The 21,865-nt window shown below is 45.5% G+C and overlaps 1 protein-coding gene across 1 annotated transcript in view; it reads left to right on the top strand.

Annotated features, from left to right (window-relative positions):
* The window catches only part of GPAM (glycerol-3-phosphate acyltransferase, mitochondrial), a 31,366-nt gene extending 12,534 nt beyond the window's left edge, over window positions 1–18,832 (top strand). Inside the window, exons 8-20 of the mRNA XM_081104695.1 lie at window positions 179–278; window positions 588–800; window positions 3,542–3,655; window positions 4,775–4,860; window positions 5,871–5,986; window positions 8,087–8,157; window positions 9,226–9,490; window positions 10,041–10,183; window positions 11,473–11,550; window positions 12,192–12,332; window positions 13,635–13,824; window positions 14,930–14,988; window positions 15,664–18,832. Coding sequence (XP_080960821.1) covers window positions 179–278; window positions 588–800; window positions 3,542–3,655; window positions 4,775–4,860; window positions 5,871–5,986; window positions 8,087–8,157; window positions 9,226–9,490; window positions 10,041–10,183; window positions 11,473–11,550; window positions 12,192–12,332; window positions 13,635–13,824; window positions 14,930–14,988; window positions 15,664–15,780 — 1,693 coding nt within the window. The 3' untranslated portion in view covers window positions 15,781–18,832. The remainder of the gene's footprint in view (window positions 1–178; window positions 279–587; window positions 801–3,541; window positions 3,656–4,774; window positions 4,861–5,870; window positions 5,987–8,086; window positions 8,158–9,225; window positions 9,491–10,040; window positions 10,184–11,472; window positions 11,551–12,191; window positions 12,333–13,634; window positions 13,825–14,929; window positions 14,989–15,663) is intronic.
* The last annotated feature ends 3,033 nt before the right edge of the window (window positions 18,833–21,865 follow it).

The following is a 21,865-nucleotide window of genomic DNA, read 5'->3' as shown; positions in this document are numbered from 1 at the left end:
CCACAGCACACGGAGTGAGGTTCTGAAGGCTGACAAATAACGGCAATGACCGGAAAATGGGAAAATGTCCACATGCTCGCTGTCAGTGGCTCCAGCAGCATGTGGTTTATAGTCACCTGACAAATGCTTGGAAGTAACTTGGGATTTGAGCATTCTTTGTAACTTTTTGAATTTCTAGTACCTTGATCCATAAACTTGGGGGCTTTTTCATACGACGGAGGTTGGATGAAACACCAGATGGACGGAAGGATGTTCTCTATAGAGCTCTGCTCCACGGGGTATGTCTCACCTCTAATTAGCCTCCAAGCCGTTGTGGTCGTTACCACGGTAGATGGAAGAAGAGAGACTCTTGTCCGAGTAATTATTTGATTGATTATTGCTTGGGTATGGGTTTGATGATTACTTTTTATCATCACCAAAATACAGCATTAAAGGAGCTGCCCTGTTGCTATTTGTGTGAGTGAAATGTTTTGTCGGTAGTGAAGTTACGTAGGCTTTTGCTTTTTGTTTCTAAGATTTAACTTGGCTGAGCCTTCTGTAAGTTGGGCAGTCTTGAACTCATGTGTGACTTTCTCCTGATGTCCCAGCACATAGTGGAACTACTTCGACAGCAGCAGTTCTTGGAGATCTTTCTGGAAGGCACACGCTCCAGGAGTGGGAAAACCTCCTGCGCTCGGGCAGGACTCTTGTCAGTTGTGGTAGATACTCTGTCAACCAATACCATCCCCGACATCTTGATAATACCCGTGGGCATCTCCTACGATCGTATCATCGAAGGTCACTACAATGGCGAACAGCTGGTAAGAGGACTGCCTACCCCAACTCTTCTTTACTTACAAGTCTGTTGCTTTTAGAATTACCTAGTTTTAAAGCTTTGTAGGAAACATGGCAGGGTGGGGGTGGGGAGTAGCTTCTGTCTCCCGCCTCAGCCCAGCTGGTGGTGCTGATGCAGTGCTTACCTGCACCCAGAGGAGGCGACATGCCTAGATGTGCCAGTGCTGGCCGTGGTCATGGGATTGGGAAGTGGGAGAACACTTGGCACTGCGGCCATCTCTGCTGGGCGGGGGGAGGGGTTGTGTGGCTTCCCCCCAGGACCTTGCTGCTTATGTGCAGATTTTTTTTAACTTGAGCCAGAAGGACTGGTGGGATCCTGTTGACAAAGCAACTATAAATTAATCTGAGAAATGGCAGTAATGTTTTTATAAGCTTCTTACTGAAGTAAGTATAAGAGTTCTAGAAGAATGCACAAATCATAAGATGGAGCTTGAATTATCAGCGTGAACACCCCCCGTAACCAGCACTACACTCAAGGAAATACTCTCAGGACCCTAGGAACCCTCCTATGCACCTCTCATTGCTGCCCCCTCAAGGATAACCACTTACCTTGACTTCTGAAGGAGTAGAGTAGTTCTGCTTATTCTTTAATTCAATAAATGGCATTTTGTAGTGTGTGGTCTTTTTGTATCTGGTTTCCTTTGCTCAGGCAGGTGTTTATGTGATTCATCCATGTTGTTGCATTTGCTTAATTTGTTTATTCTCATAGTATTCCTGTGTATGAATATGCCATAGTTTATCTTGTTGTAGAAAAACAGTTTGGGTTCTGGTTTTTGACTGATCATTTCTCCACAATACTCTTGATGGCCATATGTGCATTCTGTTGGGCATGTATCTAAGAATTTGGAATTGGGTCATAAAGTCTACACATGTTCAGCTTTTGTAAATACTGCCGAACAGTTTCCCAAAATGCTTTTACCAACATACCATTCCTGCCGGCATTGTTAGAGTTCCAGAGAGATTTAGTGTTGTTCTTATTTAGTGTGGAAGTCTTGGGCAAGGTGCTTATTTCAGGCCTGCTGCCCAGAACACGTCTGCTGCTCAGGGACCCTTGATAATTGAAGGCTTTAAAAGTTAAGTGATCGACACAGATTATTATCTGTACCTGTTGTGAGATTCCCCCTCAAGTTTGTTAGGTGTCTGTTCTGAATGTGTATTCCACTCACGCTGACTGTCTCATGAGGTCATATCTGAGTCCCGTGTCCATTATCTGGCCGTCATTGTGCCATATGCATATTAAATAGTCACTAAGTGCTTAATGAATAGTCAGATTAAAGGTCACCATGGGGCTGGATTTGACACTCACTGACTAATGCTAGGTATTTGGACTCTGGTGATCATCAGGCTTCCAATAATGCCGGGGTCCAACCCCAGCGGGTCCAGGGGTCCCCAAAGGTGTGGACGGAGTCGGCGAAGAAGGAATGACATGGAGACAGTGTTCAGTTGATCAGCAGCCTAGCCAGGATCTCCAGCCAAGTTCTGGTCTGGATTTCCAGAGAGGTTCTGCTTTGGATCTCCAGCCAGGTTCTGTGTCCATGTTCTCTTGCTAGGTTCTCCAGGTTCTCCAGCCAGGTTCTGTAGCCATGTTCCCTCGTTAGGTTCTTCAGCCAGGTTCTGTCCAGGTTCTCCAGCCAGGTTCAGTCACCAGGTTCTAGTCAGGTTCTCTTGCCAATTTCTGTAGTCAGGTTCAGTCCGGGATCTTTTGCCATGTTCTTTCCAGTGAAGTTCTTCTGTCTGTGTAGGTTCTGTCTTCTTACATCTGTATTTATACCAGTTGATTCCAATCCTATCAATCTCTATTCCAAAGGTTAGGGCGTTTCTTATCTCCATTCCAGGGAGTAAAGATTATGTAGCTTAAGCATGATAGTTCATAGTTAAAGTGATTAATTACCCACCTGGCACTTAGTTAAGAGGTTTCATTCCCTCCCTAACTTCAGGGGAAAATCCCTACCTGGGGAAACAACCTTTCTCAGAGACCTTGGTTAAAACACATAGTGCCAAGAAGGTGAGCAAACATATTAAGAACAGTATGCCATATATGCCAGGTCCCTTGAAACAGCAAGCATGGACCGGCTCCCGGCACAATAAGTGACCTCTTTGACATCTTATTTTTATCTGAGAACTGCAGAATACTGTTCAACCTATATCATTTTTATCCTTCATTAGTTTGCAGTTGTGTTTTTGTGAATGCTGTAAATAGTGTGCTAAATGAATTAGTGTTAGTGTTTGGTTTTTCATTGACCAAATCACCTCTCCCAATGACACGATTACATTTTATAGACCAGTGGTTCTCAACCTTCCTAATGCCGCGACCCTTTAATAGAGTTCCTCATATTGTGGTGACCCCCAATTTCATTGTTACAAATTGAGCATAATTAAAGCATAATGATTAATCACAAAAACAATATGTAATTATATATGTGTTTTCTGATGGTCTTAGGCGACCTTTGTGAAAGGGTCATTTGACCCCCAAAGGGGTCACGACCCACAGGTTGAGAACCGTTGTTGTAGACTCTGAATTCTAAATATTCTCTGACAGGTCTCGGTCAATGAATACTTATTTCCCGTGTTCATTCACTGTTGTTTTTTTCAATATGAACCGTGAAAAACACAAGAAATAAGACGCTTTATTCTTTGGGTAACAGAATGTTTGCATATGTGTGAGCTTTATTTCTTCCCATGTCGTTCTTTCAAAATCGGGATATAGGGAAAACCTAAGAAGAACGAGAGCCTGTGGAGCGTAGCCAGAGGCGTCATCAGAATGTTACGGAAAAACTATGGGTGTGTCAGAGTGGATTTTGCACAGCCATTTTCCTTAAAGGTGAGTGTCTGTTGGAATGAAGCTGTTTTAAAGCATTGGGGTAGCTCGGGGTCAGGTCTGGGCCCTGGTCCTGCCTCTAGTCCTGCTTCTGTCACCGCAGTTTCTTCTCTTGGAAAATGAGGACTATGTCAAGAATGGCATTTCCTAAATTTTTCCACCAAAGTACACCTGCTAAGAAAGGACAGTAAATATCTATCTTTGGGTGACATCGGGTTCAACGTTTATTGCTATTTTTTTAAATTCATGAGACTTTTGCATATTGTTTTATAATATATATCGATATTTTATATCGTGTTTTTAAATTGCCTTTAGGGGAAGTTTTTCAAAACACAACCCTTAAAAGCTGGGTCCTAGTCACGCTAGGGTGATGCTCTGATTAACCGAGTGGGATCCAGGTCCCTCGTGTTCTGAGGGGTAGGGCTCTCCTCGTGGTGTGGGAAGCCTGGGACTGCTGGGTCCCTGAGGTCCTGGCAGTGTAAATTCCTAAGATTTTCCAATTGGTTAAAGAGAGAGAGAAGAATGGGTGATGGAGTTGGGAACCCAGGGGGTCAGGGACAGAGTCCCGCTCCTGCTGTTCCACTTCCTGGTTTTATTCTAAAAGACTCTAATTGCTGTGCTAGATGTTTTCTGACCTAATGCTTCCAATTCTTAAGAACCCCATCATTCTTACTATTAAAAAAAAAAGAAAAGATTGCACAGCTTCTCTCTCTTGTTATGATTTGCTTTTGGGTTGAAGTTCTTTTGAATATTATGTGACCCTCAGGTTGTCAGATTTCCTTTATAAAGCATAATTATGTCAATTACCAGTAATAATATTGGGAATGTCAAATAATTTATTTAAGATGTGAGAAAAGTTACATCTTCTCCTTTAATTTATAAATGATTTTGCTTCAGCATCATTCTGTTCTTCGTATTTTCAGTTCTTAGATTTCGTGTTTGACAGCATCCTGTGGGTCATTCTGGGCTCCTGAAGATGGTTTAGGATGTAAGAAGTAGTTTTCTGTAGCGTAGCTGATTTGATGAAACCACTCCCTTTTTACTTTTTGAAGGTTGAGTATATTTTGTATATGTTTATGTAAGTGAGACAATGAGAGTAAATGCTCGGTTTTTCCCCTCCAGGAATATTTAGAAAGCCAGAGTCAGAAACCTGTGCCTGCCCCGCTGTCTCTGGAACAAGCCTTGCTACCAGCTATACTTCCTGCAAGGTGAGGTGTGGGGATCTTTTATACTGACTGAACTGCCAGGTACCTGTTATGTCTCCCGTTGCAAAGAAAAATAGGTTAACTGGAATGAGAACATGCATGTTCTTGTTTTCACTTCCGATCTTGAGTAACTTTTCTCTTGGTCCTATAGGGGATGGTGAAGTGATGTGCTTTCATAGTTTGGGGTGTTTTGATTTATTTGCATTCTAAAATCTGTTTGATTTTGTGAATCAGGTAGGAGTTCTCATTTGATTTATGCCTTTAAATGTTTGAACTGAATTCTTTTTTTCTTTTTTAAAAATATATTTTATTGATTTTTTTACAGAGAGGAAGGTAGAGGGTTAGAGAGTTAGAAACATTGATGAGAGAGAAACATCAATCAGCTGCCTCCTATATACCCCCTAGGGGGGATGTGCTCGCAACCAAGGTACATGCCCTTGACCGGATTCGATCCTGGGATCTTTTAGTCCGCAGGCCGACGCTCTATCCACTGGGCCAAACCGGTTAGGACTGAACTGAATTCTTTTTGATAGTAGCTTAGATTATACACATTGTACATAAGTGCAGTGTATAGGAGTTTTTTTCTGTGTGAATTTTTCAGAATCCAGAATGAGTTGTAACTTTGAGGATTTGAATATTAAACCCTTCCTTTAATGTGTTAGAGAATTTGGAGAGTAAGCCCTTCCTTTAATGTGTTCAAGTCAAATTTTTCTAAATGTTTTAAAATGAGGTATCTTGCTTTATGCATTTTCTTTTCAGCCAGTGGGTTTGGAAATGATGTATCAGTAGACTGTTTAGTTATAACTAAATAATGTATTTCCTCCAAGAGAGTGTATTTGGCATAGTAGAGTATACCATGGAGAAAAACAACCTATAGAAATAAACTACTTGTGGTTTAAATTTAGAATATGTAGTAATTTACAGTGTGTTATACATTCATACCTTAGGCCATCATAATTTGCTTTGTGAAAGAGTGGGATTGTAGAAGTCTAATTTTTAAGGAAACTTTTCAGACCCAATGATGCTGCTGCTGAAGGTGCCGAGCCATCCCCTGATGAGTCCAGCAATGAGACAGAGGAGTCGTTCCGGAGAAGACTGATCGCGAATCTGGCTGAGCACATCCTCTTCAGTAAGTAGAACAATAGTCTCTGTGGTTTGCGGTTCAGATCGGCGTGGTGCAGGGCAGACCTTATGGGTTCGGGCATCTGCTGTGCTTTGGTTCCACGTCTAGTTCCAGTACCTGATACACAGGTGATGATAGATGGGTTATTAGCCAGAAGGCGATGTGGTGGGGATTTGGGGTAGTCGGGTAAAACATCTCACATAGTGCCCGATGATTAGTGGGTGCTCACGCTTTAATAACATACAGTATTGCCATAGTGATTTGTTACCTCTTTTGCTCATGAATGTGTTTCCTTGAACTAACTTGTAGTGCAGCATCTAGGTTTATAGTTGCATGTCCCTTCCCCCTCTGACCCCATAATTATTCAGCAAATATCGAGGGGCCGTTCTGTGTAAAGTTTGCTTTAGCTGTGGGGACACAGATTGAGGAGCTAGTGGTTCAGCACCTACAGAGCCTGTGCTATTCTCAGGGGGTAGTTGTACACAAACGCTGTATGTGGGAGGGATCCAGAGCGGAGTGCGGTGAGTGCAGAGCCAGTCTTCCTCAAGTCCAGATTGCAGTGTCCTGTCATGTGGTAGAGGTGGCTTTAGAGTCCTGGGGCAGCGTCCCAGTCCCTTGGTATGCAGCCCGGGTAGGCTCTTGTCTCCACTTCCTGTTGCACATCCCCGCTCAGCTCCGAATCTCAGCACTTCCTGCCGACGTTGGTGGAGTTTCCACGCCTCTTCTGGCTCCTTCCGCTTCCACTGCTGCCTTGTGCCGGACAGACCGTTCTTTCTCAGGCACCTCTGACGTGTCCCCCGTGCTTCGGTTCTGGATGCTAAAATAATACATCCTTAATGCTGGGGAGTTGGAAAATAAAGACAAAACCCACTGTCCAAGTAACCAGCGGTGTTTCTGTCTAGTCTCTAAAAATCCTTCTGACAGTTTTGTCTTGTGCTCTCTTCCATTTGTAACACAAATATACATTTATGTTTTTAAAAAACTCTTTATAAACATTTTTTTGATGGCTATAAATATAGTACTGGATACTGTTTTTTTTAATGTTTTTTAAACACTGGAGACAATATCAGCTGTGAGTGAAGTATTCCTGAATTCATCATCATCTCAGAAAAAACCCCAATGTTGTTATTGGGGTTTTCCACAGACGTTCTTGTATTTGATTTATACGATTATAATTTTCTACAAACTCCGAGTATTGTGTATGGACTAGAGCAGGAGTGGGCAAACTTTTTGACTCGAGGGCCACAATGGGTTCTTAAACTGGACCAGAGGGCCAGAACAAAAGCATGGATGGAGTGTTTGTGTGAACTAATATAAATTCAAAGTAAATATCATTACATAAAAGGGTACGCTCTTTTTTTTTTTTAGTTTTATTCATTTCAAACGGGCCGGATCCGGCCCGCGGGCCGTAGTTTGCCCACGGCTGGACTACGAGTCATTTCAAATGTATTGCTGTCCTCTTCTTCCCCACCTCTGACCTACCTCTGGGCCAGGTTGAAAGAAGAAGTGAAAATATGTTGAGCAGCATCACTGTGGGTCCTGTGGCAGGCCGTCCATTTCATTCTAACGCAGCCCATGGACTAGGCGGTACTCTCATTTTACCCCTGAGGAAGCTGAGGCTTGAGAATTTAATTAATTTCCCCCAAGTTGTGAAATTAATCAGTGTAGAAGTTAGGTTTTGAGCCCAGATTTTCTGACTTCCAGTCCTGTGGGAGGAGTATACAAGTACAGTTACAGTAGACTGCCGCCTGGGACAAGTCAGGAAATAGCAGTAGGATGTGCTGTAGAGCTCAGAGAACAGGCTCAGGCTTTGGGTCGTGTTATTCCCATACAGGTGTCTCTAGGTCATTCAGTAACTAAACTCCATTATCCTCCATTGAAGGTGCACCTGCCTTAGACTGAATTCTGTTACATGACAAATAGAGATCTCTAATGGCCCAGAACACAGTATAATGTAACTTCCTTTTGATAAACCACCTTTATGGGAATGTGGCAGAGGACTTTTATAGTTTTAAATACTCCTATTTAAGATTTAGGTACTTTTAAAAGTGTCAGCTGTGTATATTTTTTAAAAAGTGCAACTAAAGCTCTGTGCTTGCCTTTCAGCCGCTAGCAAATCCTGTGCCATTATGTCAACACACATCGTGGCCTGCCTGCTCCTCTACAGACACAGGCAGGTATGTCCACCGCGCCACCTGCAGCTAAAGACTGAGCGTGAGAATGCTCTCTCAGCTGCTCAGACCCGATTCACTGAGAGATTTGGCCCACGCCTGGCGGGGACTGTGAGACAAACAGTAATATAAGCTAAGGACCCTGCCCACAGGAGCTTACAAATCCAATGACAAAATCTACATGAAAAAAACTCAAGAGACTGATATATATCATGTGTGTATATGTATGTGTACATGTGTAACATATGCAGATATATATAACACACACACACACACACACACACACGCACGCACACTCACACTAGAGGCCTGATGCACGAAATTCGTGCCAGGGGCTCCCCCCTGCCGCCGCTGCCTTGGCCGCTTCTGCCTCTGCCTCAGCCTCCACCCGCTGCGGCTTCATTCGGAAGAACATCTGGTCTAATTAGCATATTATGCTTTTATTATTATAGATACAGTAATAGTAAGACATACTTTGAGTGGTAGAGTTAATGTAAATAACTATATATATGCATATATACACACACAGTAATAGTAAGACATACTTTGAGTGGTATAGTTAATGTAAATAAGGCATATTTTAATTGACATGCAAATAGCGAATGGCTGCTTAGCTATCTGATTTGTGTTTAGCTATTTGATTTTTTAAAAGTGCACTAATGCTAAGATGGGACTGGTCATGTTCTCACCAAATATAGTGCCAGTATCTATGGGTACCCAATAAATAGTTGTCAGATAGGTATTTAATGGGGAAATTCTTGCTAAAAATAAGCACTACTTACTTTCAGATGGTGGCTTCTGCTCTCTGTGATCTTATGTGCTCATAGCACATGTGTGGCTAGAGTGCTCTCTGGATGTGGAATATCAATTTCTTGACATTCTGGGGGACCAGCTTTTTAATCATTTTTGTTTGTTTGTTTTTACTTTCTCTGAATTGGTGGTGTGACCCTTTTTCTGTATGTGCTGACATGGAGCTGCAGGAAAGCCAAGGCAAGAAAAAATGCTCTGAACGGCCTCTCAGCCTTTTGGGAAGTAGTTTTCCCTGTCTTGAGACCTTTCTGTGTGTTTCTCTAGGGAATCGATCTCTCCACCTTGGTGGAGGACTTCTTTGTGATGAAGGAGGAAGTGCTGGCCCGTGATTTTGACCTGGGCTTCTCAGGAAATTCCGAAGATGTGGTCATACATGCCATACAGCTGCTGGGAAATTGCGTCACAATCACCCACACCAGCAGGAACGATGAGTTTTTTATTACTCCCAGCACAACTGTCCCGTCAGTCTTTGAACTTAACTTCTACAGCAACGGTGTCCTGCACGTCTTTATCATGGAGGCCATCATAGGTATGTTGGGCCCTGGAACATTTTCATAGAAAAATACAAGGGCCTAAAACACCCTGGGGTCTACTTCAGTTTGGATGATAACCCCTGTTTGAGGGAACGTGTTGCTCTATTTTTTAACTTCAAATAAGAATATAATCTGCTGTATCACTGTTTATAGCTTATTTTTGCATCTATTATTCAGTAAGTAGCTCATGAATTACGGCATAGTATTGAGGGAGAGAGGTAAGGTGTCTTGCTGTCCAGAAGCTGAAAGACTGAGTGAGGAGACAGACACGTGGCGGTGATGTGAGTGGTGGGGCTCAGTTGTGATCAGGGGCGCAGGGAGAAAGGGAGCAGAGGGGACGGGCCCCGGAGGAAGGCCTTGGATGGAGTTGGGATCACATGGACACATGAGAAGTAAGTCCTGAGGGGATTTATTTAAATTCACCCTGAAATGCAGGTAATTAATTTTGATGTAGCAGCTGTTAAGGTAATCCAAGCTATCTGAGCCAGTTGAGGTTTTCCTTGGAGCTCTGAGGCTGCGGCTTCATTGATGCGTTCATCTCCTCAGCCTGCAGCCTTTACGCAGTCCTGAACAAGAAGGGTGCGGGCGCGCCTGCCGGTGGGGCCCCCACCCTGATCAGCCAGGAGCAGCTGGTGCGGAAGGCGGCCAGCCTGTGCTACCTGCTGTCTAACGAGGGCACTATCTCTCTCGTAAGTAACAACTCTTTGGCTCTTCTCTTTTTCTTGAGCATTTTTATGAAAATATAAACCAATTTTGTCTTTCTCTGTTACTGAGGCTTTACATTCTACTCCAGACTTACATGTTGTTTACTGTGTGGATGTGGCTGTTGGGGTCACTGCTCCAGTGACCGCTTTGTGCCCCTGTGAGGTGTGTTGGGCAACTGCTGGACATTCTGCATCAGTCAGATCCGAGGTTACCGAGCTCTTATTTTGCATAAGGCACTGGGTCAGAGGTTTGTAAATAATTAACATGCTCACTCGTGGATGATGGAACCACAGAAGATAAGAGTCAGAAACAGTCTTAAAATCATCTGCTCAGCCCCATCCTCACTTTACAAATGGGGAGACTGAGGCCCAGCAGTCCTGGTGAGCTCGCATGTTATGTCCATGCACGAGGCATGTCCATGACTGAGTTATGTCCATGACTGAGGCCCAGCAGTCCTGGTGAGCTCGCATGTTATGTCCATGCACGAGGCATGTCCATGACTGAGTTATGTCCATGACTGAGGCCCAGCAATCCTGGTGAGCTCGCATGTTATGTCCATGCACTTGCAGACGTTTATAACGAGGCATGTGTGTTCAGCAGTAGAGAGTGCTCTTTCCTCAAAGTCATCAACAGGTAGAACTCATATTCTATTTAAAGTCTACTGTCCTGCACTTGGGACGTCTGTGAGCACGTGTGTGATGAGGGCCCTCCTCCACTGGCTTCTTCATAGGAGGCATGTTGCTGGGCCTGCTGGGGAATCTCTTGCCTCAGCCCTGGGGGGCGGAGTGGGGAGGGAGAGGGTAAATAGGCTCTCAGGTTTGCCTTTATCCTTTTCCTGGGTCTTTTCTGAATATTGAACATTGTGTTTCCTCATCCACCACCTTTGTGTACAGATTCTACACAAAACTTTGAGAGCTTTTGCAGAGAAATTGTCTTGTAAAGAAGAAGAATGGGTGGTGGGGTGTGACCAGCGGCCCCTCTAAGGATTGCTTCCCTTGGGGTCGGGGGGAGGCTGAGCTTGGGAGCATCCTTTCTGGGTGCTGCCACACTGTGTGCTCTGCCAGTCCAGAGAACCAGGCCTCTTCTGTGGCTTTGCCTGTGACCACCCATGTTTATCAGGAGGGCGGGCATCGGAAATCTTAGGACTTGCCCAGTGCAGTGAGGTAGGTCATGTCATGGACATATTTGGCAGCTACTTTGTACGGTGTTTTTCTGTTTTTACTAAAAGAGGTATAGGATCGTGACATTGACCTTGAATGTCTCTTCTTTCCAGCCCTGCCAGACGTTTTACCAAGTCTGCCATGAAACAGTGGGGAGGTTCCTCCAGTACGGCATTCTCACGGTCGCAGAGGTAAGGGGAATCAATCGCTCACCTTTGTTTGCCTTCGTTTAGTTTAGTTTCTTGCTCTTCATTTCCTTGTCCTTTCCACCAACTACTTTAACCAATATTACAGTCAGTTATTTTAACTAATAATTACATTAGATCTGTAGTCAGATCCAGGTGAACAGACAAGAAAAATCAGCATGGGGAGAGTAAATGTCTTCAGGATTGTGTGACATTTTGGTTCCTTCCGTGTAACTGGTGTTGTCTAAAACATATCCTGACAATTCCAGATCCTGAAGTTGTTCTAAGACGAGATGTTTTACTCTCAGCGTGCTTGTAGCTTGCACATAGCATTTTTCTCTTTTGAGATTTTGTTTTAATGTTGGTAAATTCAGTAGCGTGAGTATGGCCTGGAAAAGAAGATATCAAATTAGAAGAGGTGACGATATTTTTATTTGATGTCTTTGGTAGCGTTCCCCCTTCCTTGCTTTGTTCTTTCCTCGCTCTCTCCCGAGTGATTCTGAGTTTGGAGAGGGAGGTGGATGGGCCTTGCAAGTGGTGGGCAGAGAAGAGCGGAGAGGGAATGAGAGAAACTGCCGTGGTGGGTCCAGCTGGCAGTGGCGTGTGCCTGTGCCTATTTGCTGACTCTTGCTCGTCCCCTGGCATAGCAAGATGACCAGGAAGACGTCAGCCCTGGTCTTGCTGAGCAGCAGTGGGACAAGAAGCTTCCCGAACCTTTGTCCTGGAGAAGCGATGAAGAAGACGAAGACAGTGATTTTGGTGAGGAGCAGCGAGACTGCTACCTGAAGGTACTTTGGGGAAGAATTGTGGACGACGTTACAGTGATGACTTGAGGTTCATGTTGCCACTAGCTAATGAGGCTGATAAACTGGGACCCTGGTAGCTTATTCTTAGCCAAAGTACCCACAAACCCAGCACGGTGCTTTCTGCCCAGAGAATAAAGGCTCTTGGGCTGTTGAATTAATACCTGAAATTGTTCAGCTTGAGTATAATTGAATAGAAGCGGAAACGAGCGGACATGGAGGAAGGTGAATGTTCTGGATGGCGCCGTTCAAGACCTTGCACAGAACAAGCAGGTTCAGACCTGTGCCCACCCGCACTCGCCCCTAAAGAGATGTGTTAGTGTTCAGTCACCAAGCAAGGGGGTACCCCACCAGCTGTGGGAGAGAATAACACCCAGCTTCCTTGGCCTGGCTGCTCCTTTTGAACCATTCTCCGTCTTGCCATCCCTTCTGAATGTTCTACATCAGCTGTTTGCCTTCAATGAAAACAAATCCTATCACAGGAGAAAATTTGGATTTTTAGAAGTCCCTCATTTAGAAAAATCAATTTTGTCTAACTTGTAATTTTAGAGATCAGTAATAGTGACCCATCTTTTCTGAATACCCTAAGTGGATACTTTCTCTGCAGTGGGATGACACGCCTAGTTCACCACACACACACACACACACACACAGTCAGGAGGTATGGCTTCTGGAGATTCCAAATGACAGAAGTTTTTCCCTTTGGGGTTTTATTAGTTTCAAGATGGGCCGATGATCTTGCTGCCACACACCAGAGCGGCTTATCTGAACATGCATGTCTTGGGGGTACAGGGAGAGCCTCACCATCACCCGACCTCGCTGGACTGTGGGCTGAAGGCCAACGGGGCGGGGGGGGGGGGGGGTGTGCCAGGAAGTGGGGACTGGGGAGGACAGAGATGATCTTGTGGTCTTGTCATGTGACCTTTTTCTGTCCTTGAGTGACTGTTGAGTCAGGTTTCCAGCCCTGTAGAGACTAACCTCAGGACCAGCTACTGTCAGTGATGACACTGTGTCATAATTATGGTATTCACGTACCACGATTCCTTCTAGGCAGCTGCTCAATGAACGCAAATCTCAAGTCCTGTAAAAGTCGATGACTGCGAAAAAGCGCATTTCAGCACCGAGAGTCATTCCCCACCGAGGCTCTCCCTGTGCTCACGAGCGGCAGGCGGCTCTGTGCAGTGACCGTGAGAGCACCTTCTCAGTCACTGGCCCTCCCGGGAGGGTCCCCTGTCAGCCTGCCGTCGCCCCTGTCGCTCCTCATGCGTTGTCTCCGCTCCTGCACAGGTGAGCCAATCCAAGGAGCACCAGCAGTTCCTCACCTTCCTGCAGAGGCTGCTGGGCCCGTTGCTGGAGGCCTACAGCTCCGCTGCCATGTTCATCCATAACTTCAGCGGGCCCATCCCGGAGCCGGAGTACCTGCAGAGGCTGCACAAATACCTCATAACGAGAACAGAAAGAAATGTTGCTGCCTATGGTACGCATGCCACTAGTCTGGCTTTTTTTAAATCTCTGACTTCTTGGATTACAGGAATGCTCATTATAGGGGGGAAAATTGCAAAATTATCCTGACCTCATCATTTGTGAGGTTCGTGCATGTTGTTGCATGTAGTTGTTTGTATATTCTTGTTGCTTTATAGTCGCCCATTGTATGAATATTTAGCGTATTTTATTCATTCATTCTGCTGTTGATGGATATTTGGGCTGTTGTCAGTTCAGAGCCCCTGGGAATAGTGCTGCTCAGCACAGGTTTGCACACACACGTCTTCGGGTGGACGTGTTTCGCATCAGGTTGGGTGCATATCCAGGAGCAGAGTTGCCTGGTCACAGGGTGTGGAGGTTCAGCTTTAGTGGGTCCTGCCAGATGCTGCCCACTTGGGCCAGTTGGCACTCCCACCAGCTGGGCCTGCTCAGTTGCTCCACCTTCTGGCTGGCACTCGGCATTGTCTGTTGTGTAAGAGGTGTGATTGGGGTGGGGTAGCATTTTATACGCATAGGGTTTAGAACCGAAACTACTGTGAATAGGAATTCTTAGAGACAGAGGGACCTAGAGAGAGAGCTCTACCTAGAGAGACGTATAGATCTGATCTAGATCGGTCACTTTCTAGATGAGGCAGCCACCCAGGCCACATAGCTGGCTAACGGGCAGACCTGGGCTGGACCTTCTGACCTCCAGGCTTGTGCTCTTCCTGGCCCCACTGCCGCAGGAATCACCTGTGCTGTTTAAGGGGATTTCTGCACGTCTCCTTTGATTCTCACAAAACCCCTTCAAGGCCGATGTTTAAGTATTTCTCCTTCCCTTCCTCCTCTCGCCTTCCCTTCCTGTCTCTTTTCCTCCCTTTCCCCCCTCTCTCTTTTTCCTTATTCTTCTCTACTCCCCCCCCCCCTTTTTTTTTTCTCTTAAAAGATGGCAAAGTAGGTTTAAAGAAACAGCAGATCATTCCAGACCTCACAGGTCACCGGCAGCAGAGATGGAGCTGCCCCGCTGCTGACTCGCTCTGATGCTCTGGCCTCCACCCCTCTCACTGTGGATATGGGTTTTGCTGGGTGAACATTTGACGGGTCTCACTCTTTCTCTACAGCTGAGAGTGCCACGTACTGCCTCGTGAAGAATGCTGTGAAAATGTTTAAGGATATTGGGGTGAGTGCCCGCCCCTGCGGCAGAAAAGCATGTGTTAACCTCCGTCCTCTTCCCCTTTGGACCCCGTCTGTTTGAACCCCCTTTGGGGTGGGTGGACCCCAAGCCGGAGCCATTCCTGCTGGATTAGCCCTGAAGGCCTTTTGGGGGACAGGTGGGGCGTGTTGAAGAAATCTGCCAGTGCAGATTTCTTTGAAAGTTCCAGAGTTTTACTGGTTTTCACCTTCCTTCCAAACCTGTTTGCATAGAATGTGTCCCTGTGTTTCCAGATGCTCGGGCTGCTGGGCAGGGGTGTTGATGGCGCCCCATGTTCTGAACGATTTCGCTGTGTTTTGCTATAAGTATTTCTAGGAGAAGCCTCAGCCGTGCTTTACTTTCTCGTATCACGTGGCACTGGGTTCTGCGGAGGTACCAGGGGGCTTTGTCAGGGACTGTCTGTGGCTTTATTCCACCATAAATGTTAGAGGCTAGTGCACGGGCTGCCCTCCCCGAAACCAGCACCACACCTGCACCCACCACCCCCGCCCCGCTCGCAGACACGGGCAGAGCTTGTGCTTAAAGGCAGGAGACAGTTTCCCATGTCCTGCTGCTTCTGGGGTCGTGGACACCAGTCAGGGCTGGTGACGGAAATGTGCTTTTTTTGTTGTTGTTTGCATTTAATTGAAGCTTTCTCTCTAGGTTTTCAAAGAGACCAAACAAAAGAGAGTGTCTATTTTGGAACTCAGCAGCACTTTCCTACCTCAGTGCAACCGGCAGAAACTCCTGGAATATCTTCTGAGCTTTGTGGTGCTGTAATAACGAGCGGCCGGCAGGTGAAGGGCGTGCACGAGCCCCTGGTGGGCTCAGCCCTTTATGGCTCCAGGTGGGAGGTGCGTCCTGTGGCCAGGCCTGCCCTGCCCTGATGTGGCCTCCTGGAAAGAAAGTGCCTTCTCCCCTCCGTGGGCCTGTGACCATCCCGACTGAGGCGCACAGCGGCCCGCAGATGACGCTCTGGGGGCCCCCAGCCTCCGCTTGCAGTTCCTAATCAGTAGATTACAAAATGAAATCTCAGAAAAGATTTCGGAGTTTATTAAAGATTTACATTTTAAGTATAACTATTAAGGACTAATTACTGTGAAGGACGAAAAAAATGTAGTTGTACTAGTATTCTAGAACTGAATCTTGTGTGATATTTAATGCTGTCGGAGAATTCATTGGTATATTTTCTGATTAACTGTTAATCTTCCTTTAAAAATAATTGTCAACCCAAAGTGCTTTACAAAAGAATGGGCAGGTGTACATCACACCCAGGTATCCCTGTGCTGGTCGGATTGAGGATGTGTTTTCAGAGCTACATGAAAACACAATGTTGGATTAGGTCAGGGATGGAGATAACATGGTCACATATCTGACACCAGGAAGTACCTTTGGCTGGCAGGATTCAAGGTGAACTTGGCCAGAAAACTGACTTTGACAACTTTTGCGCAGCTAAAACCGTACCGCTGCGTTTAAATGACCAGCAAGTATTTAAGAATGACTTCCATTTCATAGCTGTGTCCTCCCCCCTGCCACCCCCCACTCGGGTGGTCCCTCCTCTCACAGGTACAGCTGTTTCTTGGGGATCCTCCAACCACGTAGCAGCTGTGCTGGCGTGGTTGGCTCGGCCTGGGAGACTTGTTGGCAGAAAGGGCTCTGGCTGAGGCTGCAGGCGCAGGGCTCCCTGTGCTACACACAGCGTGTGCATGAGCCTGGTCGGGAGCCTGGTACCCACCTGGGGAGGGCAGTGTGCCACCCGTGCGGCCTTCGTGGTGGCCTGATGCCTGGTGAATGGTGGGAGACATTTATGGGTCTTTAGCTGTGAGGCAAAATCAAGGCTCTTTAAAAATTTAGCGGGTTATATGCCTCAATCCTGATGCCTCGTAGCAGCAAATCATGAAAACTTGTCTGTTCATAATAGAGGTGCCTTTTTAGTGAGTGGGGAGCATAAGTGTTCATTAATTTTGCTAATTTCTGGTGATTTCTTAAAAATGCGTTATTAAAACATTTTCTCACAGCTCATTGTTCCTCCTCTCCAAGGTATTATGGGATGAGGGACTCTCCTAATGAATATTGCATATCGTCTTTGAATTTAATATAGAAGTACTGAGAATGAAGTTTGTGCTTTTATAAGCTTGGATTTTAAACACTAATCGTATCTCATGAATATTCTGTGTTTGGGAGAGGGAAGGGTACTGACTAATATTTCACTTTGAATGAAATATCTCATTTGGAACTCATAGCAATAAGGTTGTGTTGCTGCGACCTCCACTCTCCATCCCGACCATCCTTTCTTGGTAGGAACTCGTGTACCATTCAGCTACCGTCAGTGTTGTCGGCTCCGGGGTGGAGTGTGGGCTTCACCTGTGGCTTCTGTTTTACTAACTGGGCGTTCTGCGTCTGGGGGAACACACGAGGAGGCTTAGTTATCTATCCCCGTGGGTGCTCCCTATGTAGGCCAGCAAACGTGTTGCTAGACTCTTGCATTCATCCCCTCTATTAGCGATCAAGGTTACTCAGACCGCCTCTTGCTTCTCCAGAATGTCACAGTTGGCAGACTTCCTAGTGGCTGACGCTGTTGCCCTGCTTGTGATTCTGCTAGAGCTGCGGCCAGGCCAGCCCGAGCAGGGACCACGGCTTCGGCTTCTCTGGTTCTGTTTTCCCTCTCGGTTGGTTCGATTTCTAGGAATCTAATCAGATGCTTTGGGGAATGCAGTGTATGGTTCACTATCTCCATCGCCACTCAGCTTGGTGAGAATAAATATGCATGCTTTTTTGTAATTAACTGGTGCTTCAAACCCTTTCTAAGGAAGAAAAATCTCAACCAAAGTTACGCTCACCCAGGCAAGCTGACCCTCATGTTGTTTAGCACAACCCATTCTTCAGGGCCTCGTTGCCAGAACACCCACATCATCACAGTAAGGTTTCCGGTTTTGCTTAGATTTATTCTCATTATTTCCCAGAAGCGGATGGCGTCCATGTACGATTAAACAAACTAGGTGCTTGTAAATAATTTATTACAGTTTACTCTGCATTTCTCTGAACCTGAAATGCATGCCCTCCAGGGAAAGGCTGTGAGTCAGGTTACAAACAAACAAACAAACAAAAACCCCAATAATAAACAGTATGAAACTGCACTCTTTCAAAATGAGACTGTCCCAAGTCATTCAGAAAAAGGGAGGGACTTTTTGATCTCCCACATTTTAAGACAAAGAGAAAGAACTAGAGGGGAATGTGTGGGACTAGCAACAGAAATACCATGAGCCTCCCTTGTGAGGTCGAGCCAAGGGAATACCTGGAAAGGCTGGGAATGCAGGCTCAGCTGTGGAATCCCGTTGTTCTCCAGGGAGGAGTGTGATCTGGGATGTCCGGGGTGTTCTGCAGAAGAAGGTGTCCCTGGGAAAGCAGGTTTGGCCGTGAGTCCTCTTTCCCGGGAACTCCCTGTGCTCTCAGTGCAGTGAAGGCGCAGGGTCTGCGAGGACGCAGCCTTTTTAACCAGCATCTCCAAACTCGGGACCCCAGGACCCTTTCCCCTTCAGGACATCGGTGAACCGCTCACTGGTTCCCCCTGGAAAACATTTTGGGAAACACTAGGATGGTCAGTTTTTTAAGGAGATAGAACAGTAACTGACCGGGCATTGAGCATGAACTTGGTGTCAGGTATTACATTTAGTGGCTATTTCCTCCCCTATTGACCATCAGCACAGAAAACTAGGTGGTCAGGCCCTGTCCTTCGATGGGAAGATCAGCCGTCAGCGATCCTGGGTTTTTCACTGAAAGTAGCGAAATTAACACAGCGATTAACTGGGGTAAGATTTTCATTCAGATTTAGAAAAAAAAAAAGTGCACAATTGAATGTAGATTTTTATCCACAGATAGTTCTAGTGTTTAGAAGTGACAGAACCTATGACCGAAGTTTATAAAACTTACTTTGGATGTAAATCTGCTTTTTTAAAACACTCTTTTTAGGGACTGGAGACTTGGCATCTGGCATTTTAGTTTAATACAAACTAATGATTGCATTTGAAAGAGACTTTTGACTTTCTTTCTAAACACCTGAAGCTCAGAAATGCCTTGAGGGAAGGTATTAAACTATGTGCCTGTTGTACAAAGAAACATTGAATTGTAAAAGGAATTACTCTCACTGTGAAATAACACTGTGTGATTTTGTGAGCAACACTTATTTGGAAACATTAATTGATTTTTATGCCTGTTAATAATGTATTGTAAGAAGCACAGAATTGTAGTTTTGTTTTAATAAACCAAATATATATATATATATACATATATTCTTGATGTCTTGCATTTGTAGTTAAAAGTCCCCTACATGTAATTCATTATACAAACAATTGTTCTCGTTTGACTTCACACAGAACTTTATTAAAATGCATTAGAAGAAACTCTCTTACTCTTACATAAATTTACGAGCCTTCAGTGAGTGGTTTATTACCGACTCAGAGCTCTGGAACGGTGATCAAGCACCGGCGTAGTAGGTATATAGCTACATCTCAGCTGTTGCTCCCCTTAGAAGATAAATGTTCATGTCACAGATACGTTCTTTGGGTGTCTAGAAAAACTCCATTACACTCTGCTTCTGTCATAGTTTTATAAAGTTTATGGAAATATGTACTGAAGTGTTTGGGGTTTCCTACTAATTCATAATTGCTCAAAAATATTAGTTTAAGTAAGGCAAGCGTATTATTAAAGCACTGTTTTCTGGGGATCCTTATAAAGCACTCAGATGCGTCCTTCTCTCAAATGAGTGCCCCCTGGCAGGGGTGGTCAACACGTGCCCAGTGATGCTGCCCGTGACCTTTGGGTGCCTGGCAACCTAACACCCAAGACCACTGCATCACTCTGCCAGCCTCTCTCCCTGAACTTTGGACTTGAACCCCTCTGACTTCCGTGGGGTCATTACCGTGATGTCATTACCGTGACTCTGCCTTCACCCTTTGGCCCACTCACTCATTTTTTTTGCTTTAGCAACTCTCTTGCTGGCCCCAAACATGACCTTTCCTTATACCAAAATTCTAACTTTTATGACCATTCTCTCTATTATTATTATTTTTAATCCTCACCCGAGGATATTTTTCCATTGATTTTTAGAGAGAGTGGGAAGGAAAGGGAAAGACAAATATCAATGTGAGAGAAACACATGGATTGGTTGCTTCCTGCATGCGCCCCAACTACTAGTAGGAAACCGGGCCCTGGAGGAGCCTGCAACCGAGTTCCCTGCCCTTGACTGGAATCGAACTTGGGACCCTTAGGTCTGCAGGCCAGCGCTTTACCCACTGAGCCAAACTGACTAGGGCCACTCTTTAAGTAGATACTAATTTTGAAGCCTAGTCTAATGTTTAGTCCTGTACTCACTAATTTAGTCCTTCCCTTTTCTAACACCTTGTAGTCTGTCTGGTACTCAAGTGCCTAGTAAAATTCTAATGTTTCTTCTTGACAAAAGGGTGTTTTCTTGCCTGTTGTCTCAACAGCTGTGACGTCCAGACCACTTTCTTCTTCAGCTCTTCCTCGCCTCCTCTCCTTTACAAGATGGTCCTGGTGGTTGTGCTGGATTCTCTATTTTTTAAAGTAAAATTTTGTCTAAAGTTTTTATTTTGTTTAATATGAAAACCCCCAGTGTTTACATATCAGCACAACAAACTATGTGGATCATGTAAACTGCTTCTCTGGGCCATTTCTGTCTTCGCTGCCAGTTCATGCCTTCTGGCCCGGGAGAAAGGTTAAGGAGGGTTCTGCTCACGGCGCCCCTTCCAGGGGCAATCCACTGGTGGGGGAAGGCTGACATGCTCATCTGGGCTGAAGTCTGAAGCAAGGCTTTCTGGAGGCCCCTGGGTGATGTTTAACCACCAATGGGCATCCGAATCGGCCTTTGATGCCCAGCTCAATGCCTTGCCCATTCGAGGAAAGCCTGTGTCAAAACCAGCCAGTATTGCCCCTGTCCATGGGCTTGGTACCAGTGCTTATGACTCCAACTGATTAGAATAAACGAGTGAGCACAATCAGCTTCCGGCCTTCTGGGAAAATGCCTTGCCCCTTCATATTGCAGGTTAGTTGAAAATTAGGAGAAGAACTTGCCCTCAAACACCTACTGAGAGCCCTTGACTTACAAAGCTGAGATACAGAACCCAGTAGACGTGAGATGACTGCATAAAGCAAGAACCGACATAGGTACCTTCTCTTGCTTCTCTCTGGGGTCTTTATAGGTGGGCTGATTCTATACTTACATCCTTGTCTGCCTGCAATGGTCCCTTTGCTCTCAAAGCGGGCTAGGTTTGGATAATAGATGATATGTATACAAACACACACATACATGCATATATATACATATACCCTCGTGTTTATCACCTGAGAACTTGAACCATCTTCAAATTTACCTGTAAGGAATGTCTATAAACATCTAACTGCTGCTTCTGGGCCCATCTTGGCTCGTATTGGGAGACAGCAGAGAAACAGCCCAGATGTTCCCCCCGTAATGTCTCCCCTTCACAGACCCCTACAAGGTGCACCTCCTCTAGTGCCTTGGGAAGATTTGAGGCCACATTTACACACTTCATCATTTCTCCGTTGTTGCAATGGTGAGCAAAACACCCCCACTTGTACTTGTGTGACTCTAGGTGTGCATGGGGGGTGGGAAGAGAGCTGCCTGTCTCCTCGTAAGAAGTTAGAACAGTCATGAGCATCTCGAGGAAGGATGGACCTCAAGCATGATTGACAGACCAGCGGCATCAGCCGTACCTGGGGACTTGTTGCCGGGCCCCACCCCAGTGCCCAGCAATCTGCCTTAATAAGCCCCCAGGGATTCCAATGCACACCAAGTTCGAGAACCCCTGCTCTAGACACATTTCCTTGG

The sequence above is a fragment of the Myotis nattereri genome (assembly GCF_964212035.1).
Source record: "Myotis nattereri genome assembly, chromosome: 13".
Taxonomy (NCBI): Eukaryota; Metazoa; Chordata; class Mammalia; order Chiroptera; family Vespertilionidae; genus Myotis; species Myotis nattereri.
This window is presented reverse-complemented; position numbering and strand designations above follow the sequence as displayed.